The sequence below is a fragment of the Nipponia nippon genome, unplaced genomic scaffold, assembly GCF_047370975.1.
Source record: "Nipponia nippon isolate SJK-2023a ecotype South Korea unplaced genomic scaffold, ASM4737097v1 scaffold_6, whole genome shotgun sequence".
NCBI classification, from domain to species: Eukaryota; Metazoa; Chordata; class Aves; order Pelecaniformes; family Threskiornithidae; genus Nipponia; species Nipponia nippon.
In genome coordinates this window covers 82,945,104-82,961,374 of record NW_028262380.1, presented here as the reverse complement: position 1 = coordinate 82,961,374, position 16,271 = coordinate 82,945,104, and the positions used below count along the sequence as shown (strand labels likewise).

Here is a 16,271-nt window from a genome sequence, read left to right as displayed (position 1 = left end):
AAGCCGAGCCGTGCGTGCTCACGCTCGCATAGGGGCTACGACGGATCTCGAGTTGGACAGAAAGATTAGGCCCCGTAGCCCAATCAAATGGGAATTGTGCATTCAATTATTTCCCTTGCTGGATAAGAAGAAGAATACTATAAAGACAGGCTGGCTATTCTTCTAGACTGGCATTATCCATTGCAAGGGAAATCCTCAGCGCTCACGGATCAACACCAACGCCGCTAACGTCAGTAAGGCTGCATTCCTTGAAAGCAGCCAAGACTGGGACCAACGCATACCTAAGCCCTGTTCACCTGGACAGGGCAGACACAGTGTCCCGCTCAGAAACCCAGCTGCACCATCTCCCTTCCCACCCTTGCCAGAAGCTCCTCTCCCTCCCCTGCCCACGCCTACAACGATGATAAATCCCAGTTTGCCAAGCTTCAGCACTTGCAGTGCTAGAGACGCAAGGCAGATTAGGCTGCCAAAGTCCTCCAAGTGTCGTGCCAGAGCTACAAAGACTTGTACCCAACAAACCAACGCTTCAGATGCTTAGAGTTTCCAAGAATCACACACACAGACAAGGCCAATTGGGGGCCCTCCTTGCGTTTCTCCTCCTGAACAGCACCCCTCTAATAAACGCACACGAACGTGCGGTGCTGTAGCCTTAAAAAAGGGGGAAAGGCCCAAAACTCTTGGCATGTTCTGGCTATGTGGAACAGCCTGGAACTCAAGGTCCCCCCTCGCTGCCCCTGCCTGCCGCCGAGTCACCTCGGCCTGCTTCACCCACCCAACGGGCGGCTGCCGGGCTGCCCGGCTCGCGAAGCAGGGATGCGCCGAAGGGCCCAGGTCCTCCCTGTTACGTAAAGCCGTCACAGCTACCTGCGAGGCCCATCGGTTGCCCCGCAACCTTTAAATTCTGAATTAGTATCTATTAAGACAGCTTCCTGGAACAGTGCTCATATTCAAATCTGCTGCCGGGCTCTATCAAACGGCCGGCAGATGTCAATAAAACGCAGTTCATCATGGGATTTGCCATAACAATGGGACACAAACAGACTTAGTCTTACGTACAGAAATTATGTCAAACAAATTAGCTTTGCCCGAGTTAGTCAGACGCTCTTGCAAAGCACGGCCCTGTCCTCTCATGTCTCAACCCTGCTTGTGCTATTTGTCAGATGGAGGTATGGACAGGCAGCTTTGCACGCCAGTCTTGAACGCGGAAGACAGAAGAAGGGTTCTTGCACTCCCCACGCCTCTCCGCTACCAACAAAAAGACCCAAAAAAAGCAAAGAGCGTAGCCTATTTCACGGAGCAATCCAGGTCTGAGGCAGCAGGTACAGGCACTCAACTCGGGGCTCCCGGACGAACCCCCCTAGGCAGCCTTTCCCCGCTGGCCGCCTCAGCTGGCTTTCCATCAGCCTGTCTCTCATCAGCCAACGGCGATGCTGCCGTGCTGCGTTTTGGTCAGTCACGAGGAGGAAACACAGCTTGACATTTGAATATCAGGTGTTCAAAGTACAGCCAATTGTCTTGCTTATTAAAGGACAAGATACTGTTAAAAAGAAACATCGCTAGGGAATCTGTACAGGGAAACTTGTCTGCCACCATTCACCAGATAAATTCAACACAAAGTTTTCATTGAAAATTAGCGTTTAAGTGACTTGATGGTAGAAATGGAATCACAACTTCGCATTTTGATACCTGTGACCTTTTTATGAGTTGGAAAACTGAGGCCAGAGCTACAGGTCCATTTCACAGGTCGCCTTATTTCCACAGCAAGGCAAAAAACAATCAGATGGAAAACTCCCTCAAAACGGCTATGCACGACATGCCTCGACTCCCAAGTTCAGCTTACCTTGAATTGTTCCACAGAAAGGGTAAAAACTGTTTTAAATGCTCAAACTTGTCTGGGAAATTTTGTCTCACAGACTATTTTTATGTTTATATTTAAAAAAAGAAAAAGAAAATTGTCATTTGACTCACACAACCTAACAATCGGTTTGGAGCAGCTATACGGCAGCCTCTATGTTGTGATGTGAACTGCTGCTTCTACGTGGACTTAATAACAGGACACGGACCATAACTAATCTTTAAAAATCAGACACACGGAAGACTCCATGACAGAAGTCGTCCGAGCGTTCTGCTTATTTTTGTGTGTCACTTACCGCTTACATTTTGACTTCCTTTTCTATGTGAACATTTACCAATTTGAAGCCCCAGCAAGACAGACAAAAAGGTTTACTAGGCTTTGGTGCTACTAATTTCTGTCCTTCCACTAACAAGATGGCCACCAAATCCAGCAAACAGCAACCTGGCTCTCTTTCCAGGCCTTGGGCCTCTGCCTAAGATATAAATCCTCTCTTAAATATAAAGTCAAAGCGTTGGTCTGCAAAGAGGAGAAAAGCAGTCACCTAGATCCTGGATGGGCAGGCCAAAGGCCCAGGGTCTATGCCGATGCCTGGCTTCATGCAGTTTAGAAGGAATGTGCCCTTTTCTGTGCCTCTATTTTGTCTTGTATCTTTTCACCAGGTGTCCCAGAAACGAGGCTTTCACCTCTTCTCCCTGCAGGCATCTAACCTCTCATTGAGGGGCCTGTGCCCCAGCTCCTAACCCCCGCAGCCGCGCGAGAGCGCGCCCTTCCCACCCGCGCAGCAATGAGCAAAAGGGGCCCGGCCTAACTGTGCTCCCAGCTATTGCACAATAAACCTTCTCCTCTCCTGCACAAACCAGTGGTGTCGCCTGCGCTGGGACACCTCCTTCAGCTTACGAAGCGCTGCTTCCGACAGAGCCTGCTCTTGCTCCCATTCAGTTCAGCGAGAGTAGGAGCAGCCCAAAGTCCACTCATAGTACAAGATTTTATGGCTGTCATGATAATTAATGACTACTTACACTGAGCTTTTAATGAGTACCTGCACTTTTTTTTTGTTTGTTGGTTAACTGGGTCGTAAAGAAGGAGTCCCAAACGATTTCCTGGATTTGTAGTACAAGAGGGACCTCTACAGGCGTTTCCCTCTTCAGAGCAAGGCTAACAACATGACGTGCGAGAGCATCGCTGCAGATGCCGTCAGAGCTCTGCAATGCAGAGACCACAGAGCACCCAGCTGTGCAGACAGCGCTATCAGCCCCTCCGTCAGCAGGGCAACTTGCTCACTGGCACCTTGGGGCCACCGCAGCGCCACCCTGAAACGCAAGCAATAACCAGTGCATTTTTCCCAGCTCCTTGTTTTTTGTGCTTCTTTTTCTAGAGGCTGGATCCAGCTACCCCACTGCCATGAAGCTGTTTGGTTTCGTGCCAGGAACTACTGAAACGAGCAGGGCTATTGCAGACCCTACCTAGGACAGGCTGGAGTTGATGGAATACAGCCTTTCAGCTTACTTATCTGCATCAAGCACCTTGTTTTATTTCACACGCTTACATTTTGCTACGATACTTCTCTGACTAGCTCCAGAAGTTAAAGCACAAAAAGAAAAAAATTGCACTCGTGTCATACCAGATGTGGAATTGAAATGAATAATCAAAAAGAAACTTGCTGTTTGCCATCAAACTCCCATTTTACCCAGACTGGTCCCTCTTTGCGCTCTCTCAAGAGTGCTAGTGTGTAACCGATCTACTAGAGAACCATTTCTTAGAAGAACTCAAAGGAGCAGAAGAAGGATCTGCCAGCTGCGGCACTATGAGCATGTTTGAAAACTTCGATGCCTCCCTGTCTCCAGGGCCAACTGTTCTCCACCGCACGTCATCCCCAAAGCACTGCCTTGCTTCGTAGGGATGCTCGTCTAAGGGCAAAGCCATTAAGGGCCGCAAGCTTCAGGAGTCAGAGGAGCTATTCTGAACTTAATTATTAGACCCATTATTTAGCTAAGTTAGCCTTCGTTTTGTGGGATGCTTTTCCAACTACAGTCCATTTCGTGGGCCAGAAATTAAATGAAACATACAATGGGCGTAAAGAATGCCAACGCTATAACATCTTGCTGAGAGCCATATGATTTGTGGGGATTTGATTATTTTTTTTTTGTTTGGTTTGGGTTTTGTTTTATTTGTTTTAGTTTTGGGGTTTTTTTGGTTTGTGTTGTTTTTTGTTGGGGTTTTTTGTGTGTTTTGTTTTTTTGCATCAAGTCCTGAGTCACTAGCAAGTAACCAGTTTCACAGCTAGTTCTTAGGACACAGCCCAGCACTTACACTCAAACCATAGGCTAGTTAGCCTTGCGCTAGCCCCATGAACACAAATCAGTTCTTAACTTTTAATATGCACTAGAAGAAACTGAGTTGCAATAGCAAGGGGGAAGGACCAGAAACCCTGCTGTGTTATTATGTAAAAAAATAACTCTCTGATACTGAGAATAAGAGAAAGCCTTCTCTGAGGGAAAACTGTCTCCTACCTACCTGCCTGCCACCAGACCTCTAAGACCTTCTCCAGGAGCCTCTGGCACTGTCTGCAGTCGCCGGCTGGCTACTGGACCGGATGGGCCAGTGGCCTGGCTGCTGAATCAGCAGTATGCAATCACGGGCACCGCTGTTAATCGACAGCGCACCCTACCAGGCAGGCAGGACAGGGACGCCGCGGACTCTCAACATGAGCCATCAATACACTTCCTCACACACTTCCTTCCAAGACTCAACACAGTATTTGGAAAGGACAGCCATCTTTTCCACAGGCTCGCATCTCGCCCTTTTAGGTAGACCTTGCTGGGATCAGGTAAACTGCAGGCCACCCACTCGCTTCAAGAGAAAATGGGTGTTGAATTCAGGGGAGGGATTCAAGTCGCAGCCAAGCACTAGCAACAAAGTACGCCTGCATGGTGACTGCAGATGCCAGTGAAGCAGGTAGAGGGCTGGGTGGCTTAAGGGCAACTAGGCTCGAGAGATGCGCTGCCGGAAAAGCCAGTGTGGTTCCACCAGCCAGGATGAAACACAGGGCAAGCGCTCTGCCCTTCGAAAAGGCGGGTCCCAGTCTTTAACATCTCCCTCTTGGCCCTGCTGAGCTGGTGCCCTAACCAAGCTGATGCAGGACTGCCGAAAAGCCACACAAACACAGGGTCTCCTCTTGACATGACAGTTTTTGGCACATGCAGCTAATAGGAAGCAGAAGCTTATGACTCTGTTAATTATGCCATTACAGAAGGAGTCTGAGCCTGATACATGAGCCAAGAGAGACGGTCCTGATCCTCTGCCAGGCCAGTTCTGCAGGAAATTCAGCACCGTAAGCAGCAACACACCACACTAGCCCAGTAGCATCTGTCACTTATCAAGGCAGGGCTCAGCACCGCTGACTCCACGAAGCGATCTGAGGCAACGCAGACTTCCTCGGCTGGGTCACTGCACTAAACAGCGGAGTGATTCATTCACGCAGTGATGCCTCAAACACAGCTTGGGCCTGATGAAATCCCTTACAACTGCAATGACAACACTCCTCTCCCACAGGGGCTACAGCCTATAAACGCTGCAGACGGATGGAGAAAGCTGTCATCTGTGTTGGTGCCACCAGCCTTGGATGTCCGAGAAGCTGGGAGCCTGCTCCGAGGTTGTGCTTCAGCACAAAGGGCGTACAGCACCCAGGTGGAGAGCAATCCATTCCCGGAAGCCTCAATACCACTTGGAAAAGGAAAACTAAAATAAAGCAAACCCTTCCTTCTCCTTCCTTCTTCCCATCTTCATCTTTCCCTTTTATTCTCATTCTGCCCTTACACAAGGTCTCATTTTGCACAGCCCAGACTCATCTGGTGTTTCCCCCTTCAGCGTTTCTTCCACTAGCAGAAAAATCTCAGCGAGCTTGTACCGGCAGCCCTTCCACAGCTGCCTTGGAGCAGAACGCAAACTAGAAAAAAACATTTCACTATTTAGTCTCCTGCTATATTGTGGCCTTGAAATAAACCTTCCTTCCCAGTTATGTTAAACCAAACAGGAAAAAAAGGAAGTCAGTGTGTGCTTCTATAGGTACAGAGTGTCTCACTGCAATGAGTCAATACTCTTGAGGAAGCACTTACGCATCCTGCAAGGCACCTGCTTGGCCACTGGTATGTAAAGGGTGTCTAAAAATTCAGTAAGAGGACAGGCAAATGGTTCAAAGCAAACAAAATCCAAAATCCAGCCACCTTTGGACAAGCAGCAGTCCAGTTATTCAAACTCCTGCCCATACAACTCCTGTAACCACCGCAGGTACACCCTGAGCAAGGTGTGTTATTGTGCACGTTTGCTCCAAGACATAGCCTCTGTGACGCAGAAGCGTCGGTCCTCTAGAAGGGAATGCTACACTCGCCCTGGGCACACAGGAAGAGACAAGCCCCTGCGGAGACGGAGATTCATCCACGTGACAAAAGCTTTGAGGCTTTTCATCCTTTGGCCGATCTAGCTCTAAAATTTTCTCCGAGATCGATGAGAAAGATCCCTCACCTGTGTTTTCCTGAGGACATGCATGTTTCTAATCGGCATTTCCATTCGGTCTGCCCAGCACGTGCGAGGGGCGAAGGGTGTTTTTGTGTGTGTCTGTGTGCGGATGCACAGGTTGTAATTCACAGCTACTCGCCCTCTCACTACATACATGTGACACAGAAAACGCTAGGGCAAGTATTGCATGCCGACTTAAAAATCACGAAGAGCAGAAGTTGTCTCAGTGGATGCTAAGAAAAGGTCAGAAGAAAGGAAATACAAAAACAACACAGAGATGTGAAGATTTAACTTGAGATGAGGAAGAAAAAAAAAAAAAAAGGCTGAGAGTTGGAAAATGAGCTCAGTGTCTCTAACGAAACGCCCATGTCAAGGTGTAGAGGAAAGGACTGGTGTCTGTCCCCATCCAGCTCCTCACCAACCATCCTTTCTGTGTACGCACGTGTCACTTGCTCCAGTCTGTTGCACGGGGACTCCAACCAAACAGTGTGTGATGTGTCGATTTATTTATTCGTATCAAACGGAAAGCCAAGGTAACTCAGGTCCTGACCGGGATCCCCCGTGCGAGAACCCCACTGAACTTCAGACCACTTGTGTGCCAAGTGTACATTTACCCTTTCAAAACCCAGCCTTTCATACACATTTCAGCATTATCAGTGTAGTCTCACAAATACACAGTTGTTGGTTTTTTTCCCCAACACATGACATGCATCCTCTTGTGAAAATAAACCCACATAAAGAAATGGAGCCTTCCAGCAAGGCACCTAAATTCAGGAGCCTATATCACCCCATAAAAACCACAAAGTACCTAACTGCCTTTTTCTCGTAGATGACTAAGCACAGCGGATGCGTCTACAACGTGCAACAGCTGAAATAAAAATCTCTTATAGAGCCATCTCCAGTCTCATCGGCACTGGCGAACAGTCCAACCGTCAGCGAGAAGTCACAGTTAGTGCCGCCGTCTTCAGAACCAACTTTCTTCCCTTTTCCTTGAACAAAATCTTTTTACCTTTGTGATTTTTCATAGACAAAGTGAAGAAAAACAAGCATCTGATATGTAATCTGTTTGTGCAGGGTGGAACAAAATCCACGCGGTCATTTCTTTCTTATTTGAGCGGCCCCATCGGGCACAGAAAGCGACAACAGATTAAGGAGAGTCTGTTTCCTGGGCAAAGCTGTACTGAAGTTTCATAACAAAATTCCAGCTTCTCTAGCAACCCAAGCCTTGTGCTGAAATCACGGTGCAGCAAGGTCATGTTCTGCCCCAAGTTCCGTGAATCTGACGAGCTGCTGTATGTCGTCAGGGAAGAGCAGAGTTCTTTGTCACGAGCACAGTCAATAATCCATTTTGAGCAAGATGTCAGATTCCTTTGCTTATGAAAGCAGCAAGAACTTGCCATGCCCAGAGGTGTCATGATCTAACTTTCGAAGAATTGCTTACTCTCTATTCCTAAGTTTAAGTAAGCTTTTGAGAACCATCCATTTTCCTCAGTCCCAAGCATTTTATGATTTTGTCCTTTACGGCAACAGAAGCCTAGGCTTTGCTTAGCACGCTGAACTTAACTGCTGTGTTGGAAGAGGGCTGTTTATCCACACAGATAGGCAGCGGACACTGAAATCAAAACCCAAACGGTTTCTTGTCAGCACGTGATGTTCAGAATACAACTCCATTGAGAGACAGGTTGTGCTTTTCCTCCAGAGGAGAAAAAGAAAAAAAAAAAGAAAAAAAAAAGAACAAAACCAAAAAACCAGAAAAGACCAGGGCAGAACACTGTACTAGGGCTTGAAATGACTGAAAACAGCTAAAACCAACCAGTCCTCCCCTCAGCAAATACCAACCACAGGAGCGCATCGAGAGGGCTGCAAGTACCCTTGGCTGTTTGGACCTGCTCATGTAACCATCTTTACTAAAAAGAGGAAGTCTTTCTTCAAAAGTGAATGGAGCCCGTCCGTTCTGCAGGAGTTCCTTTTATGTACTTGCTCTGTCATTCCCTTTATTTCATCTCATCAGCGAGGCTGGGGTACCTGCCAGATGGCGCGGGGTGGCCTTCCCGGCAGAACTTCCTCTCGTTTACAGGCAAATTGGTAAGCGTCCCAACGCCAGATCTTCACAACGCCGTCTCGCCCGTGCAGACTTTGTAGGGTGATTTCAATTTCCTGCATCTAAAATGGACATCATCATGTCATTTTAATCAGACAAATCTAAAACCACAGCAGTCTGAACAGAACCTAAATCTAATTGCCTAATTCATTTCGGCACCCCAAAGAAACCCATGTTTCAGACAATCGCACCATTTGACCCGACCGGCCGATCGGAAAGCAGAGGTATAGAGCGTCAGCTCCTTTAAGACCACACCGCAGATCAATGGCAGGCAAGAACATGCACCCAGTGCCCTCAAAACTCTGCACACTGTAATTCAGATGAATGTCATCAGAAGGTTACTTATCTCCCGTACCTCTTTCTTACGTAGCAGTAGATGATAGCAAGTATCCCGCTCGTCAGTATTCCTACGCCAATTCCCACAGCAATGTAGCGTTCGTAAGAATTATGCGCGTACGAATTAAGCGTTAGATGTTCACACCTCTCTCCGTTATAACCTGCAAGGCACCTACAAAATAAATGTACACCATCCAAAAGTTATTCAGAACTTCTTATGCTTTATATTTGAGAAACACATGCTAGTTTTAATCAGCTTTAAAGCATTTAGAACAAGTCTAAACGAGGATGGGCTGAATCCGGTGCTCAGTCAGAACCTCTTCGCTCCACCAAGACTACCAGTTGCCCCAGTCTATCTAGTCTAAAGCTAGCTCAAGCACCACAGGCACAGCGGCAAACACCGTCTAAACATACCCTCATGGCAGAGCGTGTGGACAAAGAGCACCGTGCTCTGCTGATGCTTAGCAGTTGTTAAGTTTCCAAAGGCCAAAGGTGCCCAGTATGGACCCTAGAAAATTTTAAGACCACCACAGTCCCGATGGGTGTGTAAGCAGCTGCAGAGTAAGGGAGTTGCAGCTGACATCTTGGAAGATCCTGCCCCCTTCACTGTGCGCACTGTGAAAATCTACTTATTCCTCTACTAGTTACTCTAGCACCAGTTGTGATTTGAGATGTCATCACAGCAGTGACCTGCAAAGCTGTGAATTTTCCCTCTCCCTTCCTTCATATTATGCTAGCTCAGCACTACTGCCTCATTAACAGTCCTGAGCCACCGCAGCACTCGAGCCTGTGCCAAACTTCAAGCCTGCAAATACTTCACTGGCACTTGAAAGCTGCGCTCCGCTGAAAATTAGTCACATTACATTAGTAACATCTAGCAGACAAAGAAACAATGCTACTGTTATTTTCTAAGAAGGATACTTATAAGGAGAATTCTTTACTTGCATATGGGTTTCCTCAGCTCGCTGTGGAAAGCGCAAAGCCCATTGATACAATAGCTGTGGTGTTCTTCGAGACACGTCTGCATAAGCTTCAAGAGCTTTGGCTGCTCTGTGTAGTCTACTATCAAAAGGAAAAAAAGTCATGTTATATTTAGGGAAAAAAAAAATCATTTGAATATATTTTCACAACTCAAGTTGAACAGACATTGCCTGTAGAGGACACTTAATACCTAAGAGTTACTGCAATACGTCTCATGAACAGATTCCAACATTGCTAAGCAGAACAAGCTTCAAAGACATTCCAGCACAGCTTTAGAGAAAAAATAAACTGTAAACACATTACTTGCTCTTGACAAGTGTATATAAAAATGATTACGGACGATTAACTCAGGGTAACATCAGCACTATCCAACCTGCAATCCATCAGAAAAGCCACCCCAGGAATATCAGGGGTTTAGGAAACAATGAGAGCATTGAACTGTTTTCAGTATGCTTCCCAGACTGAACTCAAATTATTAACTCCTATTTTCTTCTCCCCATCACAAGACAGACTATTGCATTTCTAACACTGCGGCCTGTCAGCTCTACAGCTATGAGTGAGTGGTCAACGGTGGGATTGCTCCCTCCATCCATTCTCCACGGTCTCACGTCAGCAGAGCGTCCCATTACGCTTGTAAGCACCCAAGACTGCCCGGATGGTCTTCCTCTGCAAAAGCATGGTCCACGACCGTTAAGTTTCTCAACTCGTGCAAAATTATATGCGTCCAGACCAGTAAGCATGCTTCTGCTTTGAAAGCACAGAAAATGACTACCTTATTCCCAACCACGGCGGCTCAAATGGGAATAAAGGCAAAGCCAAAACTGGTCTTGGGGATCTTAGATCAGTGTTACATCCCGACAGAAGAGCACCTGAGCCCAAGAGCGAGGCGCCCCGCTGCGCAGAAGGAGCGCAGAGGCCGGCACCTATCTGTAACGCGGGAGCAGGGGTGCGGCAAATGAAGAGAAAGCTCAAAAGCTTCCCCTTCCAAGCCAGTATCTGTCTGAAGAGGTCTCTCCATCCAGTTACAGGAATCGCTGGTGGGGTGGGGTGTCCAAGCAATGTCTTGCTATTTCAGGGCACTGTTTTCCTGATGGCTGAAGGCGATTTCCTAACCGAGTACGTCAACAGCAGCTTTCAGTTATGACCACAAGAAAAACAACATCATGTAGGAAGATGACAAGGTCTGCTCAGAGTGACTACACAACGGTAAGGCAAGCAGAAACCTTGCTTTCTGACGAAGTGCTGAATCAAGGTCTGGAGATGTTACGCTGATGGAAGCACCGTCACAGACGTAAGCCTCCAGCCGTCCTGCAGGCAGCTCGAGATCCACGACAAATTTTTGAGCAGTAAGAGCACCAACCCCCCGAATTCCCAATCAAATTCCAGTTTGAGTCATTTAACGGCAGTAATCCCCCCCGTGCACTCAACTAAGCAAATTTTTTTCTTCATCCTTTATGCGGCTCCATCACAGAGATGACAAGCGATGGTAAAGAGCTGCTCTACTCTACGCCCGCACGTTAGAGCGATTCTCAACTTGGGCTGTGAATCATGTAGTTTGGACACCTAAGAGGCACGATGCTATCGCTGCTACTCAGATCAAACAACGCGACTTTGAAAATAGTGCCCTCTCAAACCTGACAGAGTAATCAGACTTCCAGCTTATCAAGAGACTTAGAGAGAACAAGTAACAAGTCAAGTCTGCTTGAAAAAGAACATTTTGGTTGACTACACTTTCTCAGGAAAAGCTACAGAAATGGAAAAAAACAGGTCTTGCTTCAAAATGAACTTCTTTGGGCTGAGAAAAGGGCATCCTTTCCATTCTTGTAAGGAAAAAAAAGGAAAAAAAAAAAAAATCACTTCCCACTGTGGAGATGGCAGACCTAAAGCTAGAAACACAGTGCTAGGAACTACAAACCAAATGCACAGTTTGGGCCTAGCAATCAAGTGACAGCACACACGCACACCGCAGGATGTGCCGAGACCGAGGCCCTACCTCCGTCGCACGCTACGATGCGGCAGGGGAGCACCTGAAGCGGCCTGCAGACCCGACTTGCGTACAGCATCACCTAGCAGCGAGCTCCACGCTTCCACAGCTAGGTCGTCCCCATACACTGAAACCAGAATGGTATCTCTGCTATAGGAAGCCCCGTGTAGGGCAGACACACCCATAGCCTGGACCCACACGCTCTGCAAGGGAAGAAGCTGGCGCTGGCTACGCGCGAGCGCTGCTATCGAGCTCTGGCACTTCTCCGGCTGGCTCCGGGAACGCTGCCGACAGGCTCCGACGACAGGCTTGTTGGCTGAGAGCGCAGTCAGCACAGGACCAGGCCTTGGAGGGACAGATTTAAGGAAGAGAAGAGCAGCTTCAGGAAGGACAGATTTCAGGGAGAAAAGACAGATTTTATGACAAGAGATGGACGATGCTATTTTCTGCACTGGAGGACTGTACGATGCTCACCGCTGGGGAAAGCACAACGGAAAACAAAGCACGTGGTAAACACAGCTGCGGGGCTCAGCATGCCAAGGAGATCTGGGACGCAGGAGACGCGCAAAAGCCCATTTTCACTTAGGCCTAACGTACTTGCAGACCAGCTACCCAAGCTCTGCAGGGGAGAGTTTCGGGCAAGAGGCAACAGCACCTTCATGCTTCCCTCGTGCCTCTCCTCAAACACTTGAACACGAACTGTTTTGAATTACACTTCCAGCATAAAGGCAGTTGAACAGTGCACTACCCAACCGCTAAACGTAACCGCTCAACAGGACTCTGTAATGTGCGTTCCCTGTCGCCCGAAGTACGGCTCTTCTGCCGGGCCCTGAGAAGCTGTCTACTGCACAGATTTAACATTTCACTGCTGTCTCTGCCATGCAGGGGAAAAAAAAAAAACAAAACAAAAACACAACCAAACCAAAACAGCGAGGAAGGTACAAATTTATAAACCAGAGGCACGAAATGCCCAGCCACCTCTACGCAAGCTTCCACCAGATGGATTCATGCGGCCAGAACACCCCTCCTCCTTTGCCCCACCGCTGCCGAGAGGTGGCAGCCTTCCATCTACCCTCCAGTCTTCCATCACGTCTGGAAGAACCCTTCCTTCACGCAGGTTCGTGAAACCTCTTCCCCCGAGTGCCGTGAAAGTTAGCACCTTCGTTAGAAACAAAGCTCAGCCTAGAGCAGAAGCCTGCCTGGAATGCGTTTGAGACCAGCATCTTGCCTTGCAGGTGACAAACGAACAATACGCTCCTCCCTCGTTGTCAGGCGCAAGAGCTTTGTCCACTCTGGGTTGCAAGGCCAGATCTTAAATGTATACACCAAAACTCCAAGCGCTAATTATTTTGACATCGCAAAAGTACAAACTACCTCGGAAAGAATGATGACTCTTGAAAACAAAAAGAATGATTTTCTAACCCATCCCAGAGCATTATGCTAATTCAATCATATTATCCGCCTAGATACTAAATAAGCTGTTGAATAAACACATCCATGTGCCCTTTCATGTCACGTGAGGAAGGAAAAGCATGCTGTGTAAGCACTTGACAGTTGCCTGCAAGTGATTCACTCAAACAGATACACTTGGCAAGATCTGACATGAAATCAGAACTACAGGTACCTGGAAGCCTGGGCATGCCAAAACTGACAGACCGGCAACAAAGAGTCAGCCACTAAGACCACGACAGCTCAGCCTTCAAGTATGGTGCGTCAGGGAGGAACAGGAGAGTCAGAAAGGGGAGGGAGGGAAGGGGTCAGGCCCAGGTTCAGGGCCTCCCTTACAGGCTGCACAGAAGCAGCAGCTCACAGCGACGAAGGGATCTCATTTTTTCCCCCCAGTAAAACCAAGCCCTTCCCTACTCCTGGCTGCCCATTTTGCTACAAAGGCTCCCCTTCGGCCCAAACAGCATCACAAGTTCTTTATCCCTGCCCTGTCAGCTCCCAGCCGGGGATCCTCTCCACTACCATCTTCGCCCCGGCTGATCACCAAGCCTCGTGTTTCCTAGCCCCAGCACTGGTGACAAGTAAAGGCTATGTAACCTCCAATAAGGAAGCAGGACGTGATCTTGTAAATAGGAGGCAAATGGACTGAGCAGAAATTAATGGTTTTCCACAAACTGCGCCTCACTCCCCAGAGAACTCGCGACCCCACAAGAAACTGCCAGTTCCTCCAGTGAAACTTAACCAGGAACTCATTTTCTTAGGACCCGGTATTGCTGAACCTTGCTTCTAAACTATAAACTCAACTCGCACAGGAACAGGAGCCACAAGAAAACTTCAGAGAGATACAGCCAGTTCCTTTGGGACACTTGAAAGATTTGTTTCCCATCTTCTTTCTGTAAATGCTGTTTTCTGACTTGACAGTGGCTTTGTAAAAGGTCCACCGAAATATTTTTTTAGCTACCCGTGTAAACGTGCGCTTGTACGTTTGTGAATTTGCTTCTACCTTCGAGGTGAAGACACCCTCAGCTAAAAGCACGGTTATCTACTTGACTTGCACAGCCACAGCTAGCGTAAAGGTACACGGGACAGTTACAGACACGGCTGTGTCGCTGTAAATAAGCCTCCTATTTGCTAAAACATAACCCATAATTCCTGCTTTCTAGAAATACTACAAGCAAGGTCCTTAACGAGTCACGGCATATTTTACTTCATTATACTCCTGCTTGCTGTATGCAACTCTGGAGGAACGGTGTCCCAGACAAATCCACTAAACCGGACCACAGTGCTGCACTGATACATCAAACTACTTGCAGGCAAACATCAACATCATCTTGACTTCACACACACACACACACATATATATATGTAAAAGACATCTATGAAACCCAGATACATAGTGTATGGATGGATGTATGTATATATATATATATATATATATAAAACACTGTACCACTATGACAAATTAGACAAAAACCCCAATAGTTTAACTTGTATGAGAAAAATAAAAAGCTAATGGATCTACAAAAAAGCTTGTAAGACATCCTGTGATGACTTACAATTAACAGAAGATGATTCGTATGCATGTTTATGTTCTTTTTTAAGTACAAAGACATTAGCAAGTATCACAGTTCAAATCCTTTCCTCCTTTACTGACCTGCCAAAACCTCAGCTCCAGATCGCACAGTTCTCCCAAAGCAATGACATCACTAGCACCTGAAGTAACATCAAGAATGCAGCTTGCAGGATAAACACAGCACTCTGGTCTCAGATGTTGGCAGGTAAATAGCTTGAGTTCACATTTCAGTCAGAAAAGAAGAAAGAAAAGAGAGAGCTAGCACTCTGAAGAGGGCTCTGGAAGCTGCGATAGCCGAAAGCAAAATGGCAACAAAGGAAGAAACTACTGAGTAACAGTCATGAGCGGCATTCACTTGAAATTACGCTTGCTGCATTCTCACTTGTGTGCATCAACATTCATGCCGCAGACAGCGAGAAACCAAGCGCTAATGAAAAGTAACAGAAATGGCCATCAGAAACCCAGATTGTCTATCCCAATTAGCCTTAAAATATCCTTGTCAAATTATAACTGACTTTGGATAAACAACCCTTTAGCTGGTCAACTCTGAGCCTACCCCAGCTGAGTGGCAGCTATTACTTCAGAGAGGTTTTTAAGGCTCCATCAAGAGAGCAGCTCACCTTGCAAATAAAACACACAAAAAACCTCAACAGTGTCCAAGTGACAGGAGCATTATAGCAGCTATCATCGTCATAACAGATTTTGTTGAGGTTTTTTGTTTTGGGTTTGTTTCGGTTTGGGTTTTGTGGGTTTTTACTTTTTTTTTTTTTAGTGACAGATGAATAGAGACAAATAGAACAAAAAAGAAATACCTTCAGCGCTGTTTTTTGTCCAATTACTCCATAAGTCTGTGCTGAGGGATGAAACAGTAATAGCTGACTCTTCACTCAGCGCCCCCATTGCTGTGTAATGCAAATAGATGCTTACTGTAACAGAAAAACTCAGAATATCTATTCAAGGTTCATTTCATCCAGAAAACATGCACCCACTTAACACAATTCTGATAGCATGCAGCAATAGAACAACAATTCATTGAAAACATTCTTGCCTCAAACTTCCTTTTGCCACAGCATAATTACTGTTGCGGGGAAACAAGCTATTGTGCACAAATTTCCCAAACACACATCCCTTCTGTTCTCCAGTCTGTTACCTTACGCAATTTACAACACACGTACCTGTAATATACCACCATGTCACACCTATTTACCCGCCTAAGCAGCTTCTTTTCAAAGAGTTTAAATTATACCCAAATAGTTAAAATTTCACCCGGGTTTAAAATGCTTAAAGTCGTTCTACTTCACAATGTCTTTGCATGCTTCCCACCCCTACCGTTTATTTCGGAAAAAACGAACTACTGTTAACAAAGCCTTGCGTCTACGACATGGAAAAGCCTCCTCCAAACCTACCTTTCAGCAAAATATAGATTAGCATTCCGAATGCCATGGCAAGCAGCTGCTTTAACGCCGTCTCAACTCTTCTT

At 46.9% G+C, this 16,271-nt stretch overlaps 1 protein-coding gene across 13 annotated transcripts in view; it reads right to left on the bottom strand.

Moving 5' to 3' along the window:
- Window positions 1–16,271, bottom strand: part of LOC104015875 (methylenetetrahydrofolate dehydrogenase (NADP+ dependent) 2 like) — a 73,891-nt gene that overhangs the window by 16,243 nt on the left and 41,377 nt on the right. For 2 of the 13 annotated variants that reach the window (XR_015699686.1, XR_015699685.1), the window contains exons 8-11: window positions 15,604–15,717; window positions 9,749–9,869; window positions 8,827–8,979; window positions 7,179–8,533 (exon numbers count right to left, since the gene is read on the bottom strand). Coding sequence is in view for 10 of the 13 variants with exons in the window: in XM_087736578.1 (XP_087592704.1) it covers window positions 8,479–8,533; window positions 8,827–8,979; window positions 9,749–9,869; window positions 15,604–15,717 (443 nt within the window). In the remaining 3 variants the exon portion in view is untranslated. Of the gene's footprint in view, window positions 1–6,859; window positions 8,534–8,826; window positions 8,980–9,748; window positions 9,870–14,872; window positions 15,077–15,603; window positions 15,718–16,271 lie in introns of those variants that run through there. The other 11 variants (XM_087736581.1, XM_087736584.1, XM_087736583.1 and 8 more) reach the window with 9 other exon arrangements.